Raw genomic sequence first — 26,068 nt, 5'->3', positions numbered from 1 at the left:
AAGAAATACTTAAGAAGTCTAACACTGACTTGGTATATGAGTGCTTTTATGCAACCTCTTCAAAAATCAACCACATCACCAAGTAGGCTGTGCTCAACTCAGTAGGCACACTTTTCAGACATACTTCAAGAAGACATCACAGTCAGTCCCCACTTCCTGAATCTCTGGTCCTAAAGAATTTGACTCCTTTGCATGTGATAGGAATGTTGTTCTCTTTCCCTTGAAAGGGGAACAACTCCATCCACCACCCAAATGCATACACTTAACACCACACCCCAGCATACACTAACACAGGGGAACATCTCCGAGAAGAATGAAGTTGGCATAGGCTCTGCTTCCCACTGTAACACATATCCAGTTATGGTCTTAATGTAGGTTGCTAGGGTTGTGTGGTGTTCCCATACTTTTGTAGCTGTAGGTGAACAGGTCTCTTAAATTTAAGATCTTAACTAGGGTTGAGATGACCTTTTGGAATGATTAAAAATTAAAGGAAAGTAATACCACAGTTTTGTGAACTACAGAAGAAATATGAAAACCATAAGAAATGAATAATTCAAACAGAAGGAATATTTTCTTGACAAAGGAAAATCATGATATCCTACAGATCTGGGGGGAGGAAGATTTCTGGGTGAGATTATTCCTCAAAGCTATCTTGACATTTCTAATGTTGTGCTTTCTCTAAAGCTTATAGAATTAAAATTTGAGAAGTTTGATGTCGAGCGTGATAACTACTGCCGATACGATTTTGTGGCTGTGTTTAATGGTGGGGAAGTCAACGACGCTAAGAGAATTGGAAAGTATTGTGGTGATAGTCCACCCGCGTAAGTAGCACCTGTTTTATTTCATTAATACTTTAGTAGCTCTAAACTTCTTTCTTATTAAACTGCCCAATTATATTTTATTTTCTGGAAGATTCTATGCTGTTGTTGTTTTGTTCACAAATTCTTGGGTTTGTTCCATGGCAGTAGAGTCCCATACAGCCCCAGCACAAAAAACAGCCAACCCAGGGAGTAAGGAGGCATTAATGAGTGTAGCGAGGCCTCAGCGGCCAAACAGATAACAGATGCAGAGTTGGTGATGCCCCAGAGTCAGATACTAGCCAGGTACCTGGATACATCACTGCCCTGCAAAGGTGAGCTCAAGCATCAGAGTGGAAGGGGGAAATTCTGAGAAAAAAGCAGGGGGCTGCAATTTGGGGATCCAGATACGGAAACCTGGATGCTCATGATGACCCAGGTGGTTTTACCTGATCAGAGACTTGTCCTGGACCTCTTGTGGCTTTGTACCTCTTCCTCACCGTGTCGCTCAAATGTTTGCTGGGTAAGCCTGAAAGGCACTGTGTATTTATCAGCAAACATTTATGGAGCTTAGAGCTCTGCTACTTACTAGCTGTGTGACATTGAGCCAGTTGCTTAATTCCTCTTAGTTCCCTATTCTGTATTGGTGCAACACATGTATTTTGGTGCAAGATATTTCACCCTTTCACATACAATAGTGGAGAAAGCCTCAGTTGAAATTACTATAGCTTAGGGCCTCTGGCTGGCTCAGTCAGTAGAGCTTCCAACTCTTGATCTTGGGATGTAAGTTTGAGCCTCATGTTGGGTGTTGAGATTACTTTAAAAAAAATAAAATCTTAAGGAAAAAAAAGACATTACTACAGTTTGCTCTCAAAGTCACCATTATGTCAATTTTTAAATACCCTTTTCTACTCTGTTGCGTAAACATAATTCGATTATATGCATCACCTGATTTTACATGCATGTCTATGATTCCCCCAGACACATTTAAGTTAAAACAAGGTATTTTTCATTTTAAATTCATTTTTTCAATTAAAACTCATTTATATTGTTTAATAATATTAAGAATTTTTAATACATACAAATTGGCTAAAATTTGAACATTACTATACCCAAACTTGACTCTGCAGCCAAATGTGTTAGAGAAAGGCCCATTTCTCAGCTCTTAGCAAAGGTGTTCCTTCTGTATTTTTTTCCTGTTGCTGCTGTAACAAATTACCACCAACTGAGTGGCTTAAAACAATACATGTATTCTCTTACAGTTCTGGAGGTCAGAAGTCTGAAATCCCTTGCACTGAGCTAAAGTTAAGCTGTCAGCAGGGCTGTTTCCTTCTGGAAGCTCTGAGGGGAGAATCAGTTTCTATGCCTATTTCAGCTTCAAGAAGCTGCTGCATTTCTTGGCTGTGGTTCCTCCTCCGTCTTCAAAGCGCATCACTCCTGTCTCTCCTTCTGTCATCGTATTGCCTTGTCCTCTCCTGGAGTCAAACCTCTCTCTTCTAAGGATACCTGTGGTTACATTTAGGGCCCAAGTAGACAATCCAGGATACTCTTTCCTTCTCAAGATCCTTAACTTGATCACACCTGCAATGTCCCTTCGCACATAAGGTAACATATTCACACGTTCAAGGGATTAGGATGCGGACATCTTGGGGTGCCATTATCAGCCTACCGCACCCTCCTTTATTCCAAGCCAATCTTTTCATCTGTATCCTCCATCTGACCTCCTCCTTTTCTCCCTTGAAATTTCCCTCTACCTAGTAGCCCTGTTTTTTTCTCCATCATCTCCATCTTTAGCCTCTGCCTTTATTATTTGTTTCCCATAGCCAAAAATTTAAGTTCTCCTGAATTAAGGGGAAGAAAAGTAACCCTTTCTTGACCCCCTATCCTGCTGTAGCTTTTTCTACCATGTCTCTCCTTGTCTTTATATCCAAGTATTTAAAAAAAATTTTCAAATTTCATCTCCTAGCGATATGGAAAATAAGATAGCCTTTAAAATCCTACCACAACAAATACCAAACAGTGTTCCTAAGTTAAAAAAAAATTTTTTAAGCATTGCTCAGTTGGTAAAAAAAAAAAAAAAAAAAAAAAAAATCATCAGAGGGCAAAAATGTTGAAAAGCCCAACAGTGCTTGGGTGGCTCAGTCGGTTAAGTGTCCCAACTCTTGATTTCAGCTCAGGTCATGATGTCACAGTTTGTGGGATCAAGCCCCTTGTCAGGCTCTGTGCTGACAGTGTAGAACCTGCTTGGGATTCTCTCTCCCTCTCTGCCCCTCCCCACATGTGCGCATACTTGCTTTCTCTCTCTCTCTAAAAATAAATAAACATGGAAAAACTATTAGCAAGTCATATCTAACAATGTATAGAAAATGCTGTTTGACCAGGAATTCAAGATTGGTTTGAACTTAGAAAAGCTATTAATATAATTTAATTACCAGATTAAAGTATGATTTTTAGATTTATATTTTTATTTGTTGGAAACAATTTATTCAAGAATATATTTTCTTAAATAGCTTGAATAAAAGTTTATTAATATTAATAGCAACAGAAATACAAAATACTCAAGAATAAATCTAATAATTGTGTGCAAGCCCTGAAAAGAGAAAATTATAAAACCTTACTAAAAGGTATTTTAAAAAACGTCAGTAAATAGAGCTGTATACCATTCTCGTGAATAGGAAAAATCAATGTCATTTAAAAATAACAAAATTGGTTTTTCATTAAACCTGATAGCCTGATTCTGAAATGTTCATGGAATTGCAAGGGAGTTGGGGATGGGGGCAAAACTAAGACAGTTCTGAAGGAGAACTTGGCAGGGGGATTTGCCTTACGTGATGGAGCCATATCAGAAAGCTGTTGTATTTAAGACAATATGGTTTTAACAGAGATTGACAAATGGACTAATGAAAACGCCAAAGAGAGGCCAGACACATCCACACATGTCTGCACATGGGGCACATCGCAGAGAGCCACAGGTCAGCTGGTAAAAAATGGCCTCATTGAAAAATGAAGCAGGAACAATTTGTTTTCATATGGGAAAAATGAATGACACACACATACACACAGAACCACAACTACAGATGCATTGGAACCTTAAATGAGAATTTCTGCTCGTTAAAATACACCTTAAAGAGGGAAAAGAGAAGGCACAAAACAGAAACAGGTATTTGTAACATATTTGACAAAGACCCCTAGGTCCAGAATATATCAAGAAATTCTAAAAATTACTTAAGGAAAGACAATAGAAAAAAAAATGGGCAAGAGACATTCCCAAAGGAAGAAAGCTGCACAGTGAATAAATCTTTATAAAGAGTGTAAATTGGCACAACAACTTTGGAAATCAGCTTGGCATTATCTAGTAAAGTTGAAGATGGGCATGTATCCTGTGACTTAGCAGAGAACATGTACACTACCCTCCTGGGGTGCCCACTAACGTTACTTTTGCCCATGTGTACCACAAGACATACACCAGAGTATTCTTAGCAATATTGTTTGTAATGAGGGGGGCAGGGGAAATAGCCTGATATTTATCAACAAGAGAATAGTTCACACTATGCAGCAGTGAAAACAGTGGATGAATCTCACAGTTATAATGCTGAGTGTGAAAAAAATAACAGAAAAATGCACACCATACCCTTTCATTTATATGAAGTTTATAAAATTTTTTTTAATGTTTATTTATTTTTGAGAGAGACAGAGACGGAATGCAAGTGGGTTGGGGCAGAGAGAGAGGGAGGCACAGAATCCGAAGCAGGCTCCAGGCTCCGAGCTGTCAGCACAGAGCCCAACGCGGGGCTCGAACTCATGAGCTGTGAGATCATGACCTGAGCCGAAGTCGGACGCTCAACCGACTGAGCCACCCAGGCACCCCAATTTATATGAAGTTTAAAAGCATGCTTAGTGATGCATATTTATTGGTAAATCTGTCGGTAAAGAAAAAGAGAAACATAGAATCCAGCATAGTGATAGCCTCCATGCAGGTGGGGAGGGGGTCACAAAGTGGGGGCTCCTTGCTTCTGAGGAGTTTGTCTGGAGTAGCTCGACAGCCAGTCCTCCAACTAACACTTTTACCAGAGGAATATTTTTTTCATAGAGTACTTCTGGGATGGGGCAGTGCAGAAAATGAGAAAACCTATATGGGGGACTTTTCCCCTGTTAAAAGTCTGAAGAGAAGGAGGAGTGCTGTGGTTGGTGAGATCACTTCATCATCCCTGTGTCGGGTTCAGTGCAGTATCAACACCATTGAATTCAGTTCAGAAACACTCATTAAGCCTCAGCCATGTGGTGGGCACTGTGTTAGGTAGCTGGAATACAACAATAAATAAAAAACAAAGATAATTGGTAGGAGGGATGAAACGAGGCAGATAGTTAAAATGGCAAAGGAATATGCCAGGTACGTTTCTGACAAGGAGTCCTTTGGTCCAATCAGCACAAGTGGTGGGGTCAGGAGAAGCTTTTTGAAGGAGATTGTGCCTCTTGAAGCTTAGTCTTGAAGGAAGAGTTGGCATTGGTCATAAGCAGAAGGGAGGACAGACTCATTCCAAGTAGAAGACACTCCATCAGTAGAGATAACATAGGGGAGGCCTATGCTATTCTGGAGCCCAAACCTTGAGTTGGAGCCTAGAGAGGCAGGAGCACTGAACTGGGTTCCACATCTTACAGACAGGGGAGCCTTTCAAATACATTTAGTCAGGAAATGGCGGGACCAGTGCCTTAGAATCCCCATCCTTGACATGAGCAGAGAGTCTGGTTAGAAGGCTGTGGCAGGAGATCCAGGTAAAGTCAAGGAGGTGGGGAAGGATGAGGAGATGAGGAAGGATGGTAGAGATGGAGAGGAGGATGTGGATCAAGAAATATTTAGGCAAGATTGGCAGGACATGGCGGTTGACTAGCTGTAGTGGTTGAAGACGACGACGACTGTGGGATGACAAAGCAGAGACAGTGAACACAGCCAGCTTTGTAAGACCAAAGAGCATCTTCCATGCCTTCCCAGGATCTGCCAGTATGGAATGAATCCAAGGAAGAGTTCCTCTTGCCTTTCTAGTGGTTTGTTACATTAATTTGTGGATGCACACATAGCCCTCAGAACATTTATGGCACTGTGATTCTGTCACATTCATGCTAGAGCTCAGTAGCAGCATAACAAAAATGTCTGTTAATACAATACTCTTCCTTGAGAAAATTTAATTTCCAATTTGATGCTCCCAAGATTAGTTCATAGAAAAGACATTAGATGATCACTATAATTATAATATCATGCCCAGAAGGCTGACCTGATGAGGTCTTAAGGTTTCCTTTGCTGCATATAATAAGTGCTTTTTGTAATTTTATCATGTAAACAAGTTTAACATATTTTTTTTTGTAATTGTGGCTGGGAATTGTGTTTCATGCATATTGTTTATATTTATTGAATGGAATATGTTTTCAAAAGCAAGACAGAATGTTTCTGATAAAGGCTTGATTCTCAGAAGCATTATTTAAATGATCTCGGTCACTCTTGTGACCAGAATGCTAAATGTAGGTCACGAAGCTCAGTCTTGGCTTCATCCCATCCCTTGGCTCAGAAGGTAATTAATAGCCTTCAGGACAGAAAAGATCCTGCAGTTTTTCTAACTGGTTTGGTCAAGTACAGATCTACCTCCTCACCCCCAACCATCCCCACTCAAAGTAGCTGACAGGTGGGAAAAAAAATTAAGTTGCCCCATTATTGGCTGTCCATGATGCCTACAAAGTGGTTTGGCTGTGGCGCCTTTGTGGCTCAGTCGGTTGCACGTCTGACTTCGGCTCAGGTCATGATGCCATGGTTCGTGGGTTAGAGCCCCACATTGGGCTCTGTGCTGACAGCCTGGAGCCTGCTTCAGATTCTGTGTCTCCCTCTCTCTCTGCCCCTCCCCTGCTCATACTCTGTCTCTCTCTGTCTCTCAAAAATAAATAAATGTAAAAAAAAAAAAAACATTTTCAAAGTGGTTTGGCTGAGAAGATGCCTCAAAAAAGAGTTTAGTCAAACCACTAATTAACTCAATTAAATAACTTGTTTAGTTTTTCCCACTTCTGAATTAAATAGTCTTGAAATAGAATTAGCCAAACAGCATTTTTTAACCATTGCTTAAATAATAATAGAGAAGGCTTAAATGAAACTATTTTATATGATAGTTATTCCCTAAGACTTAGGAGTGCTTTTGAGCCTCAGTTATTATCGCCACTAAATCTTTAGTACCAGCTAACCAGCAAGTCCCTAAAATAGCTTTCAAATTAAGAGTTCTTTAATGATGTCATTCATAACCACCAAGGCAATCACTTTCTCTTTCAACTTCACAGCATTCTGCTACTGAGATTATAAAACAGAAACGTTTCCATTTCAGGCCTGCCTAAGAGCTCTCATTAAAAATGAAATGGAAGTCACGTTAAACCCTACATGGCTTTCTTATCCCCTGGTGACCAGCCCACCAAAATGATCCCTCTGGCTGTGTCTTCACAGTGCATGGGAATTCATTTATGACATTTCTCCATCTGACTCTCTATGGCCAGCATCCCTAGTTCCCCAGGCCAGCTCAAATCCAGAGTCTTAATTAAAAGAAGCTGTGTGGTTCCCAAGTCAGGCCAGACTCTAAGGTGCTTGTGAAGAACCAGCCACAGTTTCAGTGTTTACACTGGTCTCAATGTCTAGCACAGTCTCTTTGGTCACCTGGTCCTACGTTCAAATTCTGACTCCCCTACATGCTAGCTGTAGGGCCTTGCGTAAATCACTTGAACTCTCTGAACTTCACTTGCTTATTCTGTTAGAAAGTGAATAACAGTGCCGATCTGAACACTCGTAAATGTTAGCTATTTAGCAGTAATTCTGAGCACATTGAGACTTTCACCTTTTGAAGTATCTTAACTTTTACTTTTAAACATATAGTGATCTATTGTCAAATGGAAAGCTAGGATTCTACAATTCAGAGAGGTGCCACTTAAAAATTTTTTTTAATGTTTTTCTTCTTTTAGGCCAATTGTATCTGAGAGAAATGAACTTCTCATTCAGTTTTTATCAGACTTAAGTTTAACTGCAGATGGATTTATTGGTCACTACAAATTCAGGCCGAAAAAATTGCCTACAACTACAGTACCACCTGTTACCACCACATTCCCTGTAACTACGGGTAAGTTTTTCTGTTTTGATGTTTGTGCACACACCTCAGGAGTATAAGAAAAATTCTTTTGAAGTAGAAAAAAAAATTAAAACAAAGATACTTGAAACTAAACTAAGTTAAATAAAATGAAAACTTATCTAAGAGAATAATATAACTCCATTAATGAAAAAGTGTAAGGTGTAAAAATGTTTATAAGCTAATAATTTTTAAGAGTCATGTAAGAAAATTATGATCACTTAAAAATTACTAGGAACCCTATTATAGGCACAGATCATTATAAACCCAGTTTTCCTTTTCTGGTACCTCTAAAGTTATGGATTTTTTTTTTTTTATTACATAGAATTGTAGTAATTAAAATTAAAGTTCTAGGGCCTTGATACCTGCCTGTTTTCACATCTGCCAGTTTTTTGGTTTGGGTTTTATTGTGTATGTGTATGTTGTTGTTTTTCTCGCTTCACTCTAAAATGTGTTATACAAAATACTTCTTTTTTTTTTCCCAAACTGGGGTAAATTGGTATTATAGAAGCCAGTTGGGAAACTGGTCTGGAGCATAACCTAAGAAATGGAGAGACAAGAGTGTATCCCTATACTAAGTCTCCACTCACTGAGCTTTCAGGCCTCAGATCTCAAAATCTAAATCTGAGAGAAAGAAAAAAGTGGGAATGAAGGATCTGCAGTTAAGATACAAAATAGTTTGAAATGAGCCCAGCTTTTATAGCCCGCCATTCTCTGCTTGCACCCCTGGTAGGGCTGACCTGAGTATAGGCACTTGTAGAAGAGCTGATTTTTCTGAGTGCTCCCCAAGTATGCCACCTTGTGGCCTAGACATGTACTGCTATATTACAGCATTATTTCTCATTTCTTCAGCTCATCTCAGTGGAACCTGGTGTCCTTATTCTTTCCATTGAATTATCTGGCAGCACCGTGCTGCTAGTGGCTCCCTAGATTTTATCTCCAGTCCTAAACCTCTGAAATTGCCAACATGGATTTGTAATGATCTCCTAGGGTTTTGTTGACTGCTAAGCATTTAAATTAAAACCTATCAAACTCAATTTGTTTTTATTACACTATTTTGTGCATCAAATCTGCTTTTCCGCCTGTTTTCCCAAGCAGGGTCCACAGCATCAGTAGCCACACTCTTAAGTCATCTTTGAGTTCCTCTATCTTACCTCCCCACTGCATGCCTCCCACCACACACACAAAGCAGACCATGTCTCCCACCTGAATTCATTGTCTACACCTGTGCTATCCAATACGGTAGCCACTATTGAACCCTTGATATGTGGCTAGTGATACTGAGGAATTAAATTTTAATTTAATTATTTTTAAGAAGCCTCATGTGATAAGTGGCTACCATATCGGGCAGCCCAGGAGCTAGACTCCTTCATGACATATATAAGACCCTTCATGAACTCTTTGTGCCTAGCTTCTCTTTCTAGTTCCATCTTTAGGCCCTACCACCTCTCTCCTTATGCTTCTAAGTATTTTGGTATTTTATCCTAAGTGTGGGGGCAACTGTTGATGGATTTAAACAAAGTTCAGGATCAGATTCCCACTTCATGAAGATAGCTCTGGCCAGTTGTGAGGTGAATGGATAGTAGGGTCAAGACAATCAGGTTCTCGTGGTTGTCCAGGTGAACTGTGCTGTGACAGAAATACACAGAGAGTCCAGAAATTCTGACTGTTGTGCAAGCGAGGAGCGTTGGAAGATATTAACAGGTCTTTAATTGGTGATTATTGGTACTAGACAGATCAGGGAGGTGTGAATCATGCCTCTCACGTCTCTGGTTTGCACAATTCGGGGGAAGGTGTGACCTTTCACTGAAGCAGAGAAAGGGGTTTAGGGGTAGAATCATAAGTTAAGCTGTGGCATGTTGGGTCTGATGTGTCTGTGAGACACTCAAGTGGAGTAATCATGTCCAATTCGATCTATGGCCTCTAGAAGAGATTTCAGCAAGAGATTTAAATTTGAGAATCATCAACATACATGTGGTTGACACTGTGATCCAAAATGAGATCACCTAGGGAGAGGTTAGAAGTGAAAGGACAAGGGCTGCTGGAATTCAGTCTCTAGAAACCTCAACTTTTTAAAAAGAAGGATATACTGGCAAAAGAGACTGAAAAGATAGGAGCTGGAACAAGAGACATCTACACTGGATGTTAGGATGTGTGAACTTGAAAGCTTGGTGATGACAGACTAATGGGAGAACGTGTGAACCTGGGACTCGGTGATGGAGACAGAGCTGAGGGAAAGTCTGGGAAGGATGGAGCCGTGGCACTGGGAGGAGGGAACACCCACCGAGATGGTCGCAGGTGCACTTGAAGAGGAAGGCTGAGGACCAGATGCCATGCCAGGAGTGCAGGGAGAGAGAAGACAGGGAGGTGACAAGGGTCAGGGTGCTCTAGTGATGACTTAAAGGCAGGAGAGCAGGGATCTACTGAACGAGGAGAAGGAGCAGGGTGGGACTGCCACCCAGCTTCCAGATTGACATTCTGGGATTTAGAAGAGCTGGTTTCCAGTGTCCACTGAAAGGATGTTCTTTCATCAGAGAGGGAGAAACACTAGCACCACTACTTTTTGACTCCAGTAATTAGGTAAATTTAGGTCCCCAACTTCTGGAGCAGTGTTCCCTCTAAATGTTTTCTGAACTCTTTGCCTTAAAAAAAAAGTATACACATACACACACATGCTATTCTATGTATTTTAACATTAAATTGTACATATTTTAATACTGTGATCCACTTGAGATCCTTTTTGGAGTTAAGTATGGGTACAAAGTAAGAGTAAATCAATAATAACTTCAGAGAAGAGTTCACAGAAACACATTAGAAGGGCAGTGTTATAGCTGCAAATTCTTGCCCAACAAGTACAATTCTGTTACAGCTGTTTTGTTTAGTTCTTCCTAGCATATTGCCACATATAAGTGAATAATTAGCAAATATTTTGGAAACATTTTTATTGATAATAATGGGAATTAAATATTTTCATTTTGGGGGCGCCTGGGTGGCTCAGTCGGGTAAGCGTCCGACTTCAGCTCAGGTCACGATCTCGCGGTCCGTGAGTTCGAGCCCCGCGTCGGGCTCTGGGCTGATGGCTCAGAGCCTGGAGCCTGCTTCCGATTCTGTGTCTCCCTCTCTCTCTGCCCCTCGCCCGTTCATGCTCTGTCTCTCTCTGTCTCAAAAATAAACAAACATTAAAAAAAAAATTAAATATTTTCATTTTGGTAACCCACAGTTTCTCCACCTTGGCAATATTTACATTTTGGGCCAGATAATTCTTTGCTGTTGGGGGCTGCCCTGTTTATTGTAGGATATTTAACAGCATCCTTTGTATCTCCCACTAAATGCCAGTAGCAGCCCCTAGTTGTGACAAAAAATATTTCTAGACATTGCAAAACATCACCCAAGGGGAGGAATCACCTTTGCTGGAGAACTACTCTGTGTATCTACTTTTATTTTTAAATTAGTCTACTTCCCAGTTCTTAAATGCTTACACGCAATGGCAGACTCAAAATAGATGTATAGTGATGGGTTGCAGCTCATTACAGGTATAATACACTTTACACAGTTTCTAAAACCTTGTACTACCCACATTTGGGCAGGTGCCTATATTAAAGGCACTGAGAAAACTCCCTCCATCCTCAGGGGGAGCACCATTGGATTCCTTTTGTAAAGTGAAGAATTAACCTACATTTTCTGAGTTCATATTTTTTGCACTGGGTTTTTCTAAGCAGGGTGCAAGGAAGCTATATCTATTTTTGGTTAGTGTTATGTATAAAGAAAGAAGAAAAGAGGGCAAAATGTGGGTTATCTTTGATCTCTGGTTTCAAATTCAGCAGAGAGTATTGAGTTACCCTGAGGAAATGAGAACAGTAGTTAGTACCATAAAGAATTTCTTTTGAATGTAATTACTCCATTGCGATGATGGATTGATGGCTCAGGGAAATAAATAGGAATTTTAAGTAGATTCAGGTCTAAACACCAATTGCAATTGAATTCATTTTCCTGAATCTTAATGTCTTTCTTCTTTGAATTAAGGTTTAAAACCCACCGTGGCCCTGTGTCAACAAAAGTGTAGACGGACGGGGACTCTGGAGAGCAATTACTGTTCCAGTAACTTTGGTAAGAAATAAAATCGGGCCTTTTCTCTTTAATCAGAAACTTGAGACTGCATGCTTAGTCTCAAAGGAGTTGCCCTGAATGTGATAGTAAAGGGTTAGTTACACTCTTCATTCACCCACGAAAATGTTTTCCTGTTCACTAAGGTATAGTTGGCTAGTGTTGTTCAAAGTGTTAGATTTCACAACTGAGAAAAATATGTATACAGAAAATATGCTTTTTTTCACATAAACTTAATAATTTGACTCTTGGAATAGGATACTGCTACTCTGTGTATTCTGGCTGGCTCAGTATTCCTGAAAAACCCTGTATACTTTTTTTCTCACATATTTTTCATGGAATATTTTTTCACACATCTGTAATTCCACTTACGTAAATTAGAAACATATCCAGGCTGGCCTTTCTCAGAAGAAATTCACGTATTTCCTCTGTAGTGTCCTTCCAGAGTACTAAATTGAAACTTGGAAATCTGAAATCTATTTGGAAATGCTTACAAATTGGAACTGAGGAGATACTATCTAATGACTTAGAATTTCTTAGAGCTTTTTCCAATTGTAAAAACCACTTAAGAGCAAGAGATACCAAATTTAATTATGTTGGTTATTTTTTATTTTTATTCATTTATTTATTTTTTTTTTAATTTTTTTTTTCCAACGTTTATTTATTTTTGGGACAGAGAGAGACAGAGCATGAACGGGGGAGGGGCAGAGAGAGAGGGAGACACAGAATTGGAAACAGGCTCCAGGCTCTGAGCCATCAGCCCAGAGCCCGACGCGGGGCTCGAACTCACGGACCGCGAGATCGTGACCTGGCTGAAGTCGGAGGCTTAACCGACTGCACCACCCAGGCGCCCCTATGTTGGTTATTTTTTAAAGGAACATTTAAGAAAAGTCTTATCAGGAAAAGGAAGTTGCTAAAGCCTAAATAGGTTACACCCACAACAGAGAGTCTCCCAAAAGAGGCTTGCTTTTTCTGTGCCTTTTAAATGGTAACTGTCTACAGTCCAGACAAACTATTCTAATTGAGGGTGTGAGGCACTGAAGAATCTAGGGCCCTAGATCTTACTGGAGTTTGCATGCTGCAATTCAAATAACAGGCATGAAAATGAAAACAAATTGCAGTCACATCCAGGTTAGTCTTCTGTGGGAGGTGCTTAAGGAAATCTCCCCCTCTACATCCTTTGGAGCCACCAGATTTCACTTAGCTATAGATTTAACAATTATCACCAGGAATCAAAGTAAGGCATAATAAGAATTCTGAACTTTGCACACTACATGAGCAGCAGCTTCTCACTTTATCCTGAAAGTGAGAACATGTCAGCCAAGTCCAAACTTTGACTTATTCCATTGTGACTCTCTTCTGTGGCAAAATGACCAACTACTAATACCAGTGGCCCATTGGTTCTCAGCCTGCATTGCTAACACTCCCCAAGGAGCAGTTTTGGCACAATAACTGGGGGGGTGCTACTGGTTTTTCTGGGGAGGGACAGGGCTCATAAAACAGTCTCTCAGTGCCAAGTCCTACACCACATGGAATTGTCACCCACAAAATGCCAAAAGTATGCCTTTGAGAAACAGCATCTTTCCTTCTGTGCCTCCAGAGTGAGACTCTTTCCTCTTACATCACTGTGGAATAAAGAGTGAGTTACATAATGAAAAGCAACTGAATTTTGTTAGGTGTTTTTGTTTTTGTTTATAAGCAAGAAAATGTTTTGTTATGCCTCAGCTGTATACTTTGATTTGTTAAATGAAATAAAGAAGGTGGATAAGAAAGAATATGAAAGACCCAGAAACAGATACTGATAATTAGAGATGGGGACCCATGGGATGAACCAAAGTTCATGGAGAGAGGACAGTTGAAGAGAGGGGTGAGGGGAAAGACACAGAAAGGTAGGCAGTCAACCAAACGGACACAAAGACCCAGATCTTTGTAGCTCAAACCCCTAGCATGCAACTGCTTAGTACGGTATTACCTCTAAAGATTCAAGGTCTTAATTGAGTATTCATAGGTAAAGGTTCATAAGCCTATGCCTTATCTGGTAAACGATCCCCATGTTGGATAAAACACTGCAGAGAGCCCCTCTCAGCAGCAGAGTGCAATGCAGCAGGTAATTAGGTTTCTCTCCTAGGCATCAACACCTAACAACCCGGCTAACATTCCAGCTCCATGGCCTCTTTTCTTCAACCTAAATTTTGGTGACACATGTGCAGAATCACATTCGATAGCTCTATTAGGGCTTTCTCTTGAACATTAGAATGTTTCCTATCTGAAGCTTAGAAGAACGTAAAATTATTTTCAGTTCTGCTTACATTTTTGCTTTCACTGTCATAATATATCTAAATGTTTCCTTCTGCAGTACTGGCTGGCACTGTTATCACAACTGTCACCCGAGGTGGAAGTTTGCATGCCACAGTCTCGATCATCAACATCTATAAAGAGGGAAATCTGGCAATTCAGCAGGCTGGCAAGAACATGAGTGCCAAGGTCATCGTGGTCTGCAAGCAGTGCCCTCTCCTCAGAAGAGGTAGGGAGGAAAATATTAGTCTTTCTTTAGGGAAGCTCAGGGACAGAGAAGGAAACAAGAGAGAGAGTCTGAGCAAGTCGTGGATCTTCCCCTGCCATGACTGGGGAAGTAAAATCAAGGCTAATGTGTTGTCCACTTCTGGTGTAGAAGGAAGGCCTTTGGAGTCCGGCAGAATTGGGCTCTAAGCCCAGTTCTTGTAACATGTGACAGAAGATGAGATAGTGGAAATGATGAATGAGTCCAAGAAGCATTTGAGGTTGGATCAATAGGGAACAGACACAGAAGGAGCGGTTCAGGGGAAAGAGATTTTCAATTATTGCACTTAAGGTGCCAATACTATGTTTAGAGGAAAATATCCATCAAGGAACAAGAAATTCAGAGCTGAAGTTCAGAAGAGAGAGGTATATATGGGCTAGAATTAAAGATTTGGGAATATTTGCAGATATAGGTTCATTAAATCCACACATGGAAATGAGTTTAAGAGAAATTATGGAAAAAGGAAAGTTAAAAAATGAAAAAAGTCCGGGGCGCCTGGGTGGCTCAGTTGATTGAGCGTCTGACTTTGGCTCATGTCCCGCATCGGGCTCTGGGCTGACAGCTCAGAGCCTGGAAACTGCTTAAGATTGTGTGTCTCCCTCTGCCCTTCCCCGCTCATGCTCAGTCTCTCTCTCTCTCTCTCTCAAAATAAATAAACATTAAAAACAATTTTTTTTAATGGAAAAAGTCCAGAGCCAGAGGCAAGGAGCAAATGATTTTTTTTTTAACAAGTTCTTTAACTTATAAAAGTAATGAATGTTCTATGGTTTTTTTTAAAAGTTTAGGTAAATAGGGGCGCCTGGGTGGCGCAGTCGGTTAAGCGTCCGACTTCAGCCAGGTCACGATCTCGCGGTCAGTGAGTTCGAGCCCCGCGTCAGGCCCTGGGCTGATGGCTCGGAGCCTGGAGCCGGTTTCCGATTCTGTGTCTCCCTCTCTCTCTGCCCCTCCCCCGTTCATGCTCTGTCTCTCTCTGTCCCAAAAATAAATAAAAAACGTTGAAAAAAAAAATTAAAAAAAAAAAAAAGTTTAGGTAAATAGAGAAGGATATAAAATAAAAAGTGAAGCCCTTTCCCTTTTCCCAGAGGTACCATGAAAAGTTCCCTCTAGAAAGTTTCTGTCTATAGGAAGCATGCAAGTACACACTTAGACAAATGAAGTCATGATATACCTGTTCGACTACCACTCCCCCCCCACCACATGATCTATAGACATCTTTCCATCAACAGCACATATAGATAGATATTTCTCTCTCTTTGGAATGGTAATCATGTCTGGTATCCACTGTGTGGTATACCAAGATTTCTGTCTCCAATCTTAGCTGATGTGTTCCCTCAATCTTGTTACAAACTTCCCCCACAACTAAACCAAACCAATCCCTTCCCCCCCATACACACACACAATAGAAATGAAGAGAGAATATCCACTTTAACAATTCAGGTTGTTCAGAAAAGTCTGGAGGCTCACGGCTTCACATGGATCCTTCAGAGGGAATAGCAAAGGCTCTGTAAAAGATTAACACTTCTTCCCAGAACTGCAGGAACATCAGATAATGTACATGTAGACACTTACCGTAAGGTCTCATAATGATGCTAACAGTCTGGCCTTGAGGTGGCATCCACCTGCCCAGCCCTCCAAGCCTTCACAGGCTCAAGACCACTATGGCTCAAGACCACTATGAGGACAATGTTAGCCCACAAAGGAAGATTATGCAAGAGAAAAAGGACATATTTCTCTTAAGACATACAGGCGAAGAGGGAGAATAAAGGAGGCGGTAATACACTCTGCCTTTATGACATTTTTTCTCAGGCAGTATAAATCTTCGGAGTTGAATCCAACATACCTCAGCTTAGGGCCCAGTCTAGGCCTAACTTAGCCAGATACACTAATACAAAAAACTGTATAATGGATAGAAGTACTTCTTAGTATCTATTTGTTGTAAGGAACTATAAGAATGCAAAGAAATATATGATGCAACCATGCCCTCAGGAAACTTACATAGTACAAATACTTGAGATATTGAAAAAAGCTCAAGTCGACAACAGGAACATAAGACCGTGGATCATTAGTTGCCAAATGCTTGGGAAATCTAGAGTCATTATGGGATAATGACAGGCCATCTGAGGATGGCATGTCAGGGAGCACCGAGGCCCCTTGAGGAAGGACAGCCTTTCACATGAACACAGCGCGTATTCAGTAAATACCTCAGACCCACAGCCCTGCAGAGCAGGACATGGCTGGGCCTCATCATCCCCTTCCATCTTTCTAGTGTTGGCAGAGCTGGAACACGTTCCTTACTGGAGTTTAGATTTTTTTTTCTGAGAGGCTTATACCTGATTTTATCCTAGATAGAACAAATGTATAATTAATTATACCATTTCCAGATCATTTTATCTAGAGGTAAGTTATAGTCTAAGTTGTATCGAAACAGTACACAGAGAAAAAAATTATATATATTTTTTATATATATATATATATATATATATATTTTTTTTTAGGTCTAAACTACATTATTATGGGCCAAGTGGGTGAAGATGGGCGAGGCAAAATCATGCCAAACAGCTTTATCATGATGTTCAAGACCAAGAATCAGAAGCTCCTGGATGCCTTGAAAAATAAGCAATGTTAATAGTGAACTGTGTCCATTTAAGCTGCATTCTGTCATTGCCTTTGAAAGATCTGTATTTTTCTCAGTAGAACAAAAATCTTATATTAAACATTGAGCATTCAGAAAGATTTATTCTTCACATGATGTAGGTCTGAGACCTCCGATATCACTGATGGAAGTTCTTTGCCTGCACAGAGAGGAGCAGATACACGATTGAAAACCTGCAGACTTAGCGCGGTGATAGGAAACTGAATGTATTGAGCGTTGACAGTTTGGAAGCAGTTTATTTATACATCTCTGTAAAAGGATATTTTAGAAATGAGTTGTGTGAAGATGTAAAAAAGAGATTTTATAAGTGCAATATTTATAGTGATATTTGTTTTACCTTCAAGCATTTGCTCTGAGGTGTTATATTCTTCTCTTGCATTTTTTAAATCAATGCTTAATAAATATTTTAAATGATTATATCACAACCATTAAAGTTGTTTTCATAGAATATTCCGTACTTTTTACATAATCAGTTTGGTATCAATTCACACTTTGCTGAAAGAGTATTCTAAGAACTTCAGGGACAAGATGGATAATGTAAGTAGACTATAATTCTCTGTAGAACCAGTGTTAGAATGGTGTCCCTCAGGAATCCAGTGCAACTCCTTCATTTTGTAACAGAAAATTGAAGCTCGGGTATATTTGGTGACTTGTCTAGAGCACACATCTTCCAAGAGAAAGAGCTGGCAACCAAGCTTAGGAGTCCTGACTCCAACCCAGTGCCCTCACTGCCATAGAAGAGGCCCTCTCTACCCCAGAGGAACACCCTCTTATTCTGACTTTGCAGCATTTGGTCTTTGGTTTCCTAGTCTTTGGTCGTTTGATAGGACTTGAAATTAGAAGTGAGCCCAGTGCTCCTGTCCTGTTCATCCCCAGGCAACTGGATCAGGGTATATCAACTCGGATGCTTTCTGCTATTGCTTTTTAAAAAATCTGTTTTCATTCAGTAGTGAAAGAGCCTTGAAAGGACTCCCCTCGTTTGCACCCAGATGTTTGAAATGCAGCTGTATCTGCAACAGCTCTGCCAACCAACCCGTAGGAGGTTGCTGGCCAGGAGCTGTGAAAGAGGGGACAAACCATCGCTGTCTGAAGAAGGTAGAACGAACATCAGGGATGAAACAAGACTTGGATCACAAGGTCTCTCATGGTACAACCAAAGTTTTAGAAATAAGGAAAATATTCTTTTGGGTAAAAACAATAATTCCCAACCCTATAGGTGACCAGACATTCAAAAGCCAAATAAAAAAAAAAAAGAATTTCAAAAGGAAGAATCCCTCTGTTTTGGTAGCTGGGCAAGCATAAGCAAGCAGTGAATGTGGGCTGCTTGTGGAATCAGGAATCATTCCTTAACCTCTCCCACTGGGCTGCCCATGGGTACCAGAGAATTCACCAGCTGAGAAAGTGGATGAACTACAGGAGTCAGTGGTTAACTTCACTGGCCAGTGCCATCTTTTAGAAAGGCCCTCCCAATCATCAGGACTTCACAGCTATGCCCAGCCAGGATGTAACTATAGAAGTCTAATTGACTCTAACCTTCTCAAGGCAAGTGACTTCCTTTCAAGAATGCATGTTATGAGACGTGAAAGTGATTACTAAAGATTTTAGTATTTTGAGGCACCTGGTTGGCTCAGTCACTAGAACATGCCACTCTTGATTTCAGGGACGTGAGCTTGAGCCCCACATTGGGTGTAGAGATTACTTTAAAAAAAAAAAAGATTTTAGTCTTTTTTCTCCTTCATCTCTTCTAATTGGTGCATTATAGGCAACAAGGCAACATGTGTGCGGCTATCAGCCTCTTGTGTTAACCTGCGGGAAGACTTCCATTGGTTTCCAAGTGGGTGCTTGAGTCACAGTGAGGTAAAAACTGGGAAAAGTAATCTGAACTATTTAAATCATTGACATCTCTGAAACAAGACTTTCAACTGTTTAGGGAAATAGTGGTTAATAATGTATGGCACTGGTTTGTCTTCTAATTAAATTATTCAAAACAGATAAGCTGAATAGTGACAATGCTCTTTTTGGTCCAAAAACCATTTCTTAATTTCTTTCTTGTTCAATAAATCACTTATTTTGACTAAAGTGGAGTTTCTTCAGTTATGAGTTGAAGGAGTTAGACTAGATAGATGACTTCTGGGAATTATTTCTCTCTTAGGGGTTCTTTCTTTTAAAAATTTTATTTCTTTTTAAAGTATAATTGACTACATTTTGTTTTTGTTTTTAGCTAATTGTACTTGGGGAATCAAATACACATGATGAACAAATTGGTGATCATACTAATACATCATAAAACATTTCCAGATCCTCTGCTGTGTTTCAGGGGGTCTTGCTAGCTTAATTTTCATCCTTTGAATTCAATTCAATTCCCATAACAAAAATATATGAATCTTGCAAAGTTCCCAAATCTTAAATTCTGTTATATTACTTACCTTACTCAAAGGTTAACCTTAGTTGAAGACATTTATCATCTTTTTTTCTTTCTGTAGGAAAGTGCTACTGGGCTCCCATTATACCTTCCAGACTGCTGAAATGAAATAAACTAATAATAGAAATCTTTAAAGAAAAGTCTTATAATAGAACAGCTACAGATTAGTGCTTTTTTTTAAGTTTATTTATTTTTGAGAGAGACAGCAGAGTGTGGGGAGGGGCAGAGAGAAGGGGAGAGAGAATCCCAAGCAGGCTCTGCACTGTCAGTGCAGGGCTCGAACTCACAAAGCTGCAAGATCATGACTTGAGCTGAAACCAAGAGTTGGATACTTAACCAACTAAGCCACCCAGGCGCCCCAGTAATTTTTTTTTGTAATATTTATTTCTTTTGAGAGAGAGAGAGAGAGAGTGCACATAAGAGAGAGAAAGAGAGAGGCAGAGAGAGAGGCAGAGAGACAGGGAGACAGAGAATCCCAAGCAGGCTCCATGCTATCATTGAGGAGACCAACTAGGGGCTCAATCTCACAAACTGAGATCATGACCTGAGCTGAAATCTAGAATCAGACACTTAAATGACTGAGCCAGCCAGGCTCAGATTAGTAGTTCTAATGCAAATTAAGTAATATTTCCAGAAACTCCTATTGCTTGAATTCATGGACATATTTATATACGTGCCAACAAATTTGCAAAAAAAATCTTCAAGTAGAAAACAAACATTTAAAGAAGTGTGTGGCAATGAGAGAGCTTGCCCTAAGTATTCTAAGGCCCTTATATTGAGAGAGAGAAGGATAAAAATACTACTTTTAGAACTTAGAGAACTTAAGCCTTTATATTAAAACATCTAGGGAGGGGCGCCTGGGTGGCAGTTAAGCATCCGACTTCCGCTCAGGTCATGATCTCGAGGTACCTGAGTTCCAGCCCCACGTTCGGCTCTGTGCTGACAGCTCAGAGCCTGGAGCCTGATTCAGATTCTGTGCCTCCCTCTCTCTCTGCCCCTCCCCTGGTCATGCTCTGTTAATATTAAATATTTCAAATATTAAAAAAACATATCTATGGCAACTATAAGAGACTACATAGTTTGAAATTTTTAAACTAGCAGAGAACAAAAAGAAGGCAAGACATTAAAATGAAATCAGGGAAAATATCACAAAATTTGATGACAGAAATACAAATGTACTGGGGCGCCTTGGTGGTTCAGTCAGAGCCTGGAGCCTGTTTCGGATTCTGTGTCTTCCTTTCTCTCCACCCCTCCCCCCACTCACGTTCTGTTTTTCTTTCAAAAATAAACACTAAAAAAAAATAACAAATCTCAACAAATTTCAAAGCATAAGTATCATATGGACATCCTTCTCCAAAAATAATGAATAGTTAGAAATTAATAACAAAAGTAAACAATAGGAAAACAAGAAAAAAACCTGATATTGGAAATTGAGAAATGTGCTTTTAAATAACTTATAATAAAAAGGAAATTATAATGGCAAGTATTAAGTATTAAAAACTGAACAATAGTAGAAACACTAAATTATTTTTAAAATGTTTATTTTTTAGAGAGAGAGCGCAAGTGAGGAAGGGGCAGAGAGGGACAGAAGATCTGAAACAGGCTTCTGTGCTGACAGCAGAGAGCCTGACTTGGGGCTTGAACCCACAAACCACCAGATCATGACCTGAGCCAAAGTTGATGCTCAACCAACGGAGCCACCGGGGTGTCCCTAGAAACATTAAATTTAAAAATGTGTAGAGGAACACTTCAAAGTACACTTCAAGTAACACCTTAAAATTTATAAAATTAAATGTTGACATTATAAAAGGGTGAAAAATAATTTGTGAATGACACACATTAGGACGTTAGTAAAACAAGAACAGACTAAACTTTTAAAAGGTAGAAGGAAATAAGAACAGAAATTGAGTAAAACGGTAATCATAAATACATAAAATTAACAGCCAAAAATGGATTCTCCAAAATGACTAGTAATTGACAAAATTCTTACAAGATTAAGCAAGAAAAGAAGTAAAAAGAACAAGAAAACAATTTAGGAATAAAAATTTCTGCTGATGTTATAGAATCTTAAGAGGTAACAAAAGGGTCTTATGAACCACTTCATGTAAATATATTTGAAAACTTAGATGAAGTGGACAAACTTCTAAAGGGGGGAGGTTACTTAACTCACTCAAGTAGAAACAGAATGCCAAAATTGTCCTATAACCATTAAAGAAATCCAAATAGTAACTATAACTCTTTATTCAAATAAAACCCCAGGTCCAGATAGTTTTACTTAGAAAGTGGACCAAACATCCAAGGGACAAATACTGCCAATCTCACATATACTATTCCAGAATATAAATAAAGAAGTCACAGATAGCAATTCTTTTTATGAAATTGGTATAATCTTAATACCAAAACTTGAGCAAACATAGGATCCAGTCTGATTTTACTTACGAACATAGGTGCAAAAAGAAAATAATTATCAGACAAAATCCAACAAACAAAATAGAACACAATCAAGTTGGGTTTATCCCCAGAAACACGTGCTCGATTTACCATTAGGGAATCAATGTTCACACTTCACTGCGCTAATAGATCTGCTATGCCAACTAGAGAGATTTAGGTGCAACTAAACATTCAGACTCCTAAGAGAACCACAGGCCTTTCTCCCTGGGGTTCAGCAGGATCCCCAAAAAGCTATAGCACAAGGATCAGAGCTTAACAGGACAAGGTCAGACTTTCTACTTTAGGAGCCTGTGCAGCATTCTGGCAGCAGTTCACACAACCAGATCACATGAGCTCTTTTCTTTGGCCTTCCTAGATAATGTCTCAGATGCCAGGAGACTTGACTCACATAAGGCGGGTGCAGACACTCCAACTTAAAGTTCATATCTCCTCAGAAACCAGTATCTCTTGTATGAACTCCATAGGCATAGCTTCCAGACACCTCAGAGGACATGCCTCCTTTTAAGAGTTACATGCGTAGGAAGACCTAAAGCTGCAGGTCCCCTATCAGGTATTTATAGTTCAATTATAGTTCCTCATAATCCAATGCAATTTACCAACCAGGGTTCATTTATACCACAAATAAATTTGTCTAGCAACATAGTTGACATGCTGTAATATCAGATTACTAGGTAAATTAAGCTGGAGTTAAACACAGGTCAATTCTTTTTTTTTTTTTTTTTCTAATGTTTATTTACTTTTGAGAGAGAGACAGACAGAGTGAGAGGGGGAGAGGGGCAGAGAGAGAAGGAGACACAGAATCCAAAGCAGACTCCAGGCTCTGAGCTGTCAGCATAGAGCCTGATGCGGGGTTTGAACTCACCAACTGTGAGATCATGACCTGAGCCACCGCTTAACCGACTGAGCCGCCCAGTTACCCCAAACACAGGTCAACTCTTAACGGGGAGGGAAGGTTTCTTAGCCTTACTTGCAATATATTAAAGGAGAAAAATCATTTGACTTAACAATGCAGAAAAGCATTTGATATAATTCAATATTTATTCAAGACAAAATAAACTTTGAGGAAACTAAAAACAGAAGAGCTTCCTTATGCTGATGAGAAAACCTCCAGCAAATGGTGACATATTGAAAGCATTTTAATATCAGTGATAAGACAAAAATGCCTGAAGTCAACATTTCTACTGGTGAGCCTAGCCAATGTAGTTAGGAAAGAAAAATAAATGATATTAGACAGGAAGAAGTAAGACTTTTATAATGCAAATATGATATAATTCAAATAGAAAACCCCCAAAACCCTGCAGGTAAGTGATTAGAATTCATAGTTTCACAAGTCTGTTCCTTAGATGTGTATATAACCCCTAACCCAAGGACAAAACATTGAATTTTTAAAAATCTTTTATAATTAAGCATCTTGAATTAAATATGTGAGGGTCATTATTCATACACAAACAGCCTCTTTTTAACATAGGATGTACAAGTATGAGAGCGTGCATGGATGTATAGAATTGGGTATTCAGACAAAGTAGCTCTGGGACATACATAGAGATTTGTTCTGAAGAATTTTAAAGTTGTTATTTAATGTTCCAATGTTTAAGTCATGGGGATGAAAGGTACAGCATAGGGAATATAATCAATGGTACTGTAACAGTGTCGTATGGGGATAGATTGTAACCACACTTGTGGTGAGCATGGCATAATGTATAAACTTGTCGAATCACTCTATTGTACACCAGAAAACTAATGTAACATTGTGCGTCAACTGTTCTTCAATTTAAAAAAATTTAAAAACTGGACTTCTTTGTTTTTGTAATTTATTTCTTCCTCTAAAAAACAAAGTCAACAATTAGGCTTAAAAAGGCTAAAATTTGACTATAATTTTGAAATGTTATATTTTGCTTCAGGGATATTCTGATACTAAGATTAGGTTATATTAAAAAAAAATTAATGCTTATTTATTTTTGAGAGAAAGACAGAATGCAAGTGCGGGCACAGAGAGGGAGACACAGAATCTGAAGCAGGCTCCAGGCTCTGAGCTGCCAACTGTCAGCACAGAGCCCGACGTGGGACTTGAACCCATGAACTGCCAGATTATGACCTAAGCCAAAGTCAGATGTTTAATTGACTGAGCCACGCAGGTGCCCCAAGATTAGGTTACATTTAAACAGTGAGATGAAGTTTTTGAGAACAGAAATATATTAAGAAAATTTACAAACTTAAAGATTTCATAAAGCTGATCAATTTATGAGAAATTAGTATTAACAGTGACATAATGCAGTTAAGAGCTTCCTGGACAAAGCAGACAAAGACTTGTATTCTCCTTCACAGTGTATCAGTGGGAGAACTTTCTGTTTCCTCATCTGTAAAATGAAAAAGTTGAATTGGATCCTGAGATCCCTTACAGATTTTAAATTGTTTCTAGATCCTTGAATAACCAAATTGATCAGGGTATAAAATTGCACAGAAATCAAATAATTCAGTTTCTCCATTCTAAACCCTTGGTCCCTCCATGCCTTGGCTTATGTTTTGGGTGGACTGACTCCTGATTTTTTTTTTTTTAAAGTATTTCAACGTTTATTCATTTTTGGGACAGAGAGAGACAGAACATGAACGGGGGAGAGGCAGAGAGAGAGGGAGACCCACAGAATCAGAAACAGGCTCCAGGCTCCGAGCCATCAGCCCAGAGCCTGACGCGGGGCTCGAACTCACGGACCGCGAGATCGTGACCTGGCTGAAGTCGGACGCTTAACCGACCGCGCCACCCAGGCACCCCTCCTGATTTTTTATATATGCTTACTACCTCACAGTCCTTCTTTTCCCTCCTAATTCTTCCTCATCTCATTGGTCTGTTTCTGTCCTTGGTCATAAATTAAGTCTTTAATAAACTATTCATTTAGAAAAGCAAGGCCTTTTAAGACATCTTAAATTCCACTCTGTGACCAAGATGAACTTACAATGAGAAATAAATAAAAAAAGTAAAGCTTTGGGATGTATCTTACACAAACAATAAATTGAGCTCAGGATCTCAGGTCAGTCATGAATCAGTCTTAGACAAATTACTTAAAATGGCGATTTTCTCACCTATAAAATGAGAAGATTGAAGTAGGTGATCTAAGTCTTCTTCCAACCCAATTTGCTGAAATAAGTTCTAGAACACACAACTGTTAGGTAAGTGTCTAGGATATTACACAAGCAGATACAGCTAAATTTTCATTCAACAAATTTGCGCCATTCACCATCAACAATGTACTTAAGCTGAGGATATAGAGAATACGAGAGCTGCTTCTGTCTAGTTTTATAACTTAGAAAAAGGAAATCCTCTGTATTAAAATGACCATATAGAAAATACAGTGACTGTTTGCTATTTCCACTGAAATATTAAGGGGAGGGGAGGAGTTTAAAATATTTAAAATTTAGAATATTAAAATAACCTCACAAAATTAATTAAATTTCTGGATGAGCTACTGAGGCAGCTCCTTAAAATTCTTTTCACATAGCACTTGATAATTTTAATATCTTTCAACAAGAATAATTTGCCTAAAATTGAAGGATGGATTAAATATCTCTTCTAATGAAGAGACAGACAGATACACCCTAGAATGCAGGATGAAGAAAACGGAGCTTACCTGTCATTTATGTGGCTGAAAGTTTTTTTGTTTATTTTGAGAAAGAGTAGGTGTGTGCATGATCAGGGGAAGCGCAGAGATAGAGGGAGAGAGAATCCCAAGCAGGCTCCCTGCTATCAGCAAAGAGCCCGATGCGGGGCTTGATCTCACAAGTCATGAGATCATGACCTGAGCCAAAATCAAGAGTCGGACCCTTCACTAACTGAGCCAGTCAGGCACCCCACCATTAATATTTTCTTAATGTAATTCTGAATAATTAGGCCCAATTGGTTTACTCCTCATGACCTATAATCTCAGCCTATTTGGATTTTAT

The 26,068-nt window shown here is 39.4% G+C and overlaps 1 protein-coding gene across 1 annotated transcript in view; it reads left to right on the top strand.

Moving 5' to 3' along the window:
* The window catches only part of PCOLCE2 (procollagen C-endopeptidase enhancer 2), a 68,744-nt gene extending 45,357 nt beyond the window's left edge, over nucleotides 1-23,387 (top strand). Inside the window, exons 5-9 of the mRNA XM_025913857.2 lie at nucleotides 685-821; nucleotides 7,782-7,936; nucleotides 11,966-12,049; nucleotides 14,403-14,570; nucleotides 17,102-23,387. Coding sequence (XP_025769642.1) covers nucleotides 685-821; nucleotides 7,782-7,936; nucleotides 11,966-12,049; nucleotides 14,403-14,570; nucleotides 17,102-17,232 — 675 coding nt within the window. The 3' untranslated portion in view covers nucleotides 17,233-23,387. The remainder of the gene's footprint in view (nucleotides 1-684; nucleotides 822-7,781; nucleotides 7,937-11,965; nucleotides 12,050-14,402; nucleotides 14,571-17,101) is intronic.
* The last annotated feature ends 2,681 nt before the right edge of the window (nucleotides 23,388-26,068 follow it).

Source organism: Puma concolor, chromosome C2, assembly GCF_028749965.1.
Source record: "Puma concolor isolate L17-30 chromosome C2, mPumCon1.1.hap2, whole genome shotgun sequence".
In the NCBI taxonomy this organism is placed as follows: Eukaryota; Metazoa; Chordata; class Mammalia; order Carnivora; family Felidae; genus Puma; species Puma concolor.
The sequence above is the reverse complement of the archived record's forward strand: the minus strand, read 5'-3'. Positions and strand labels throughout refer to the sequence as shown.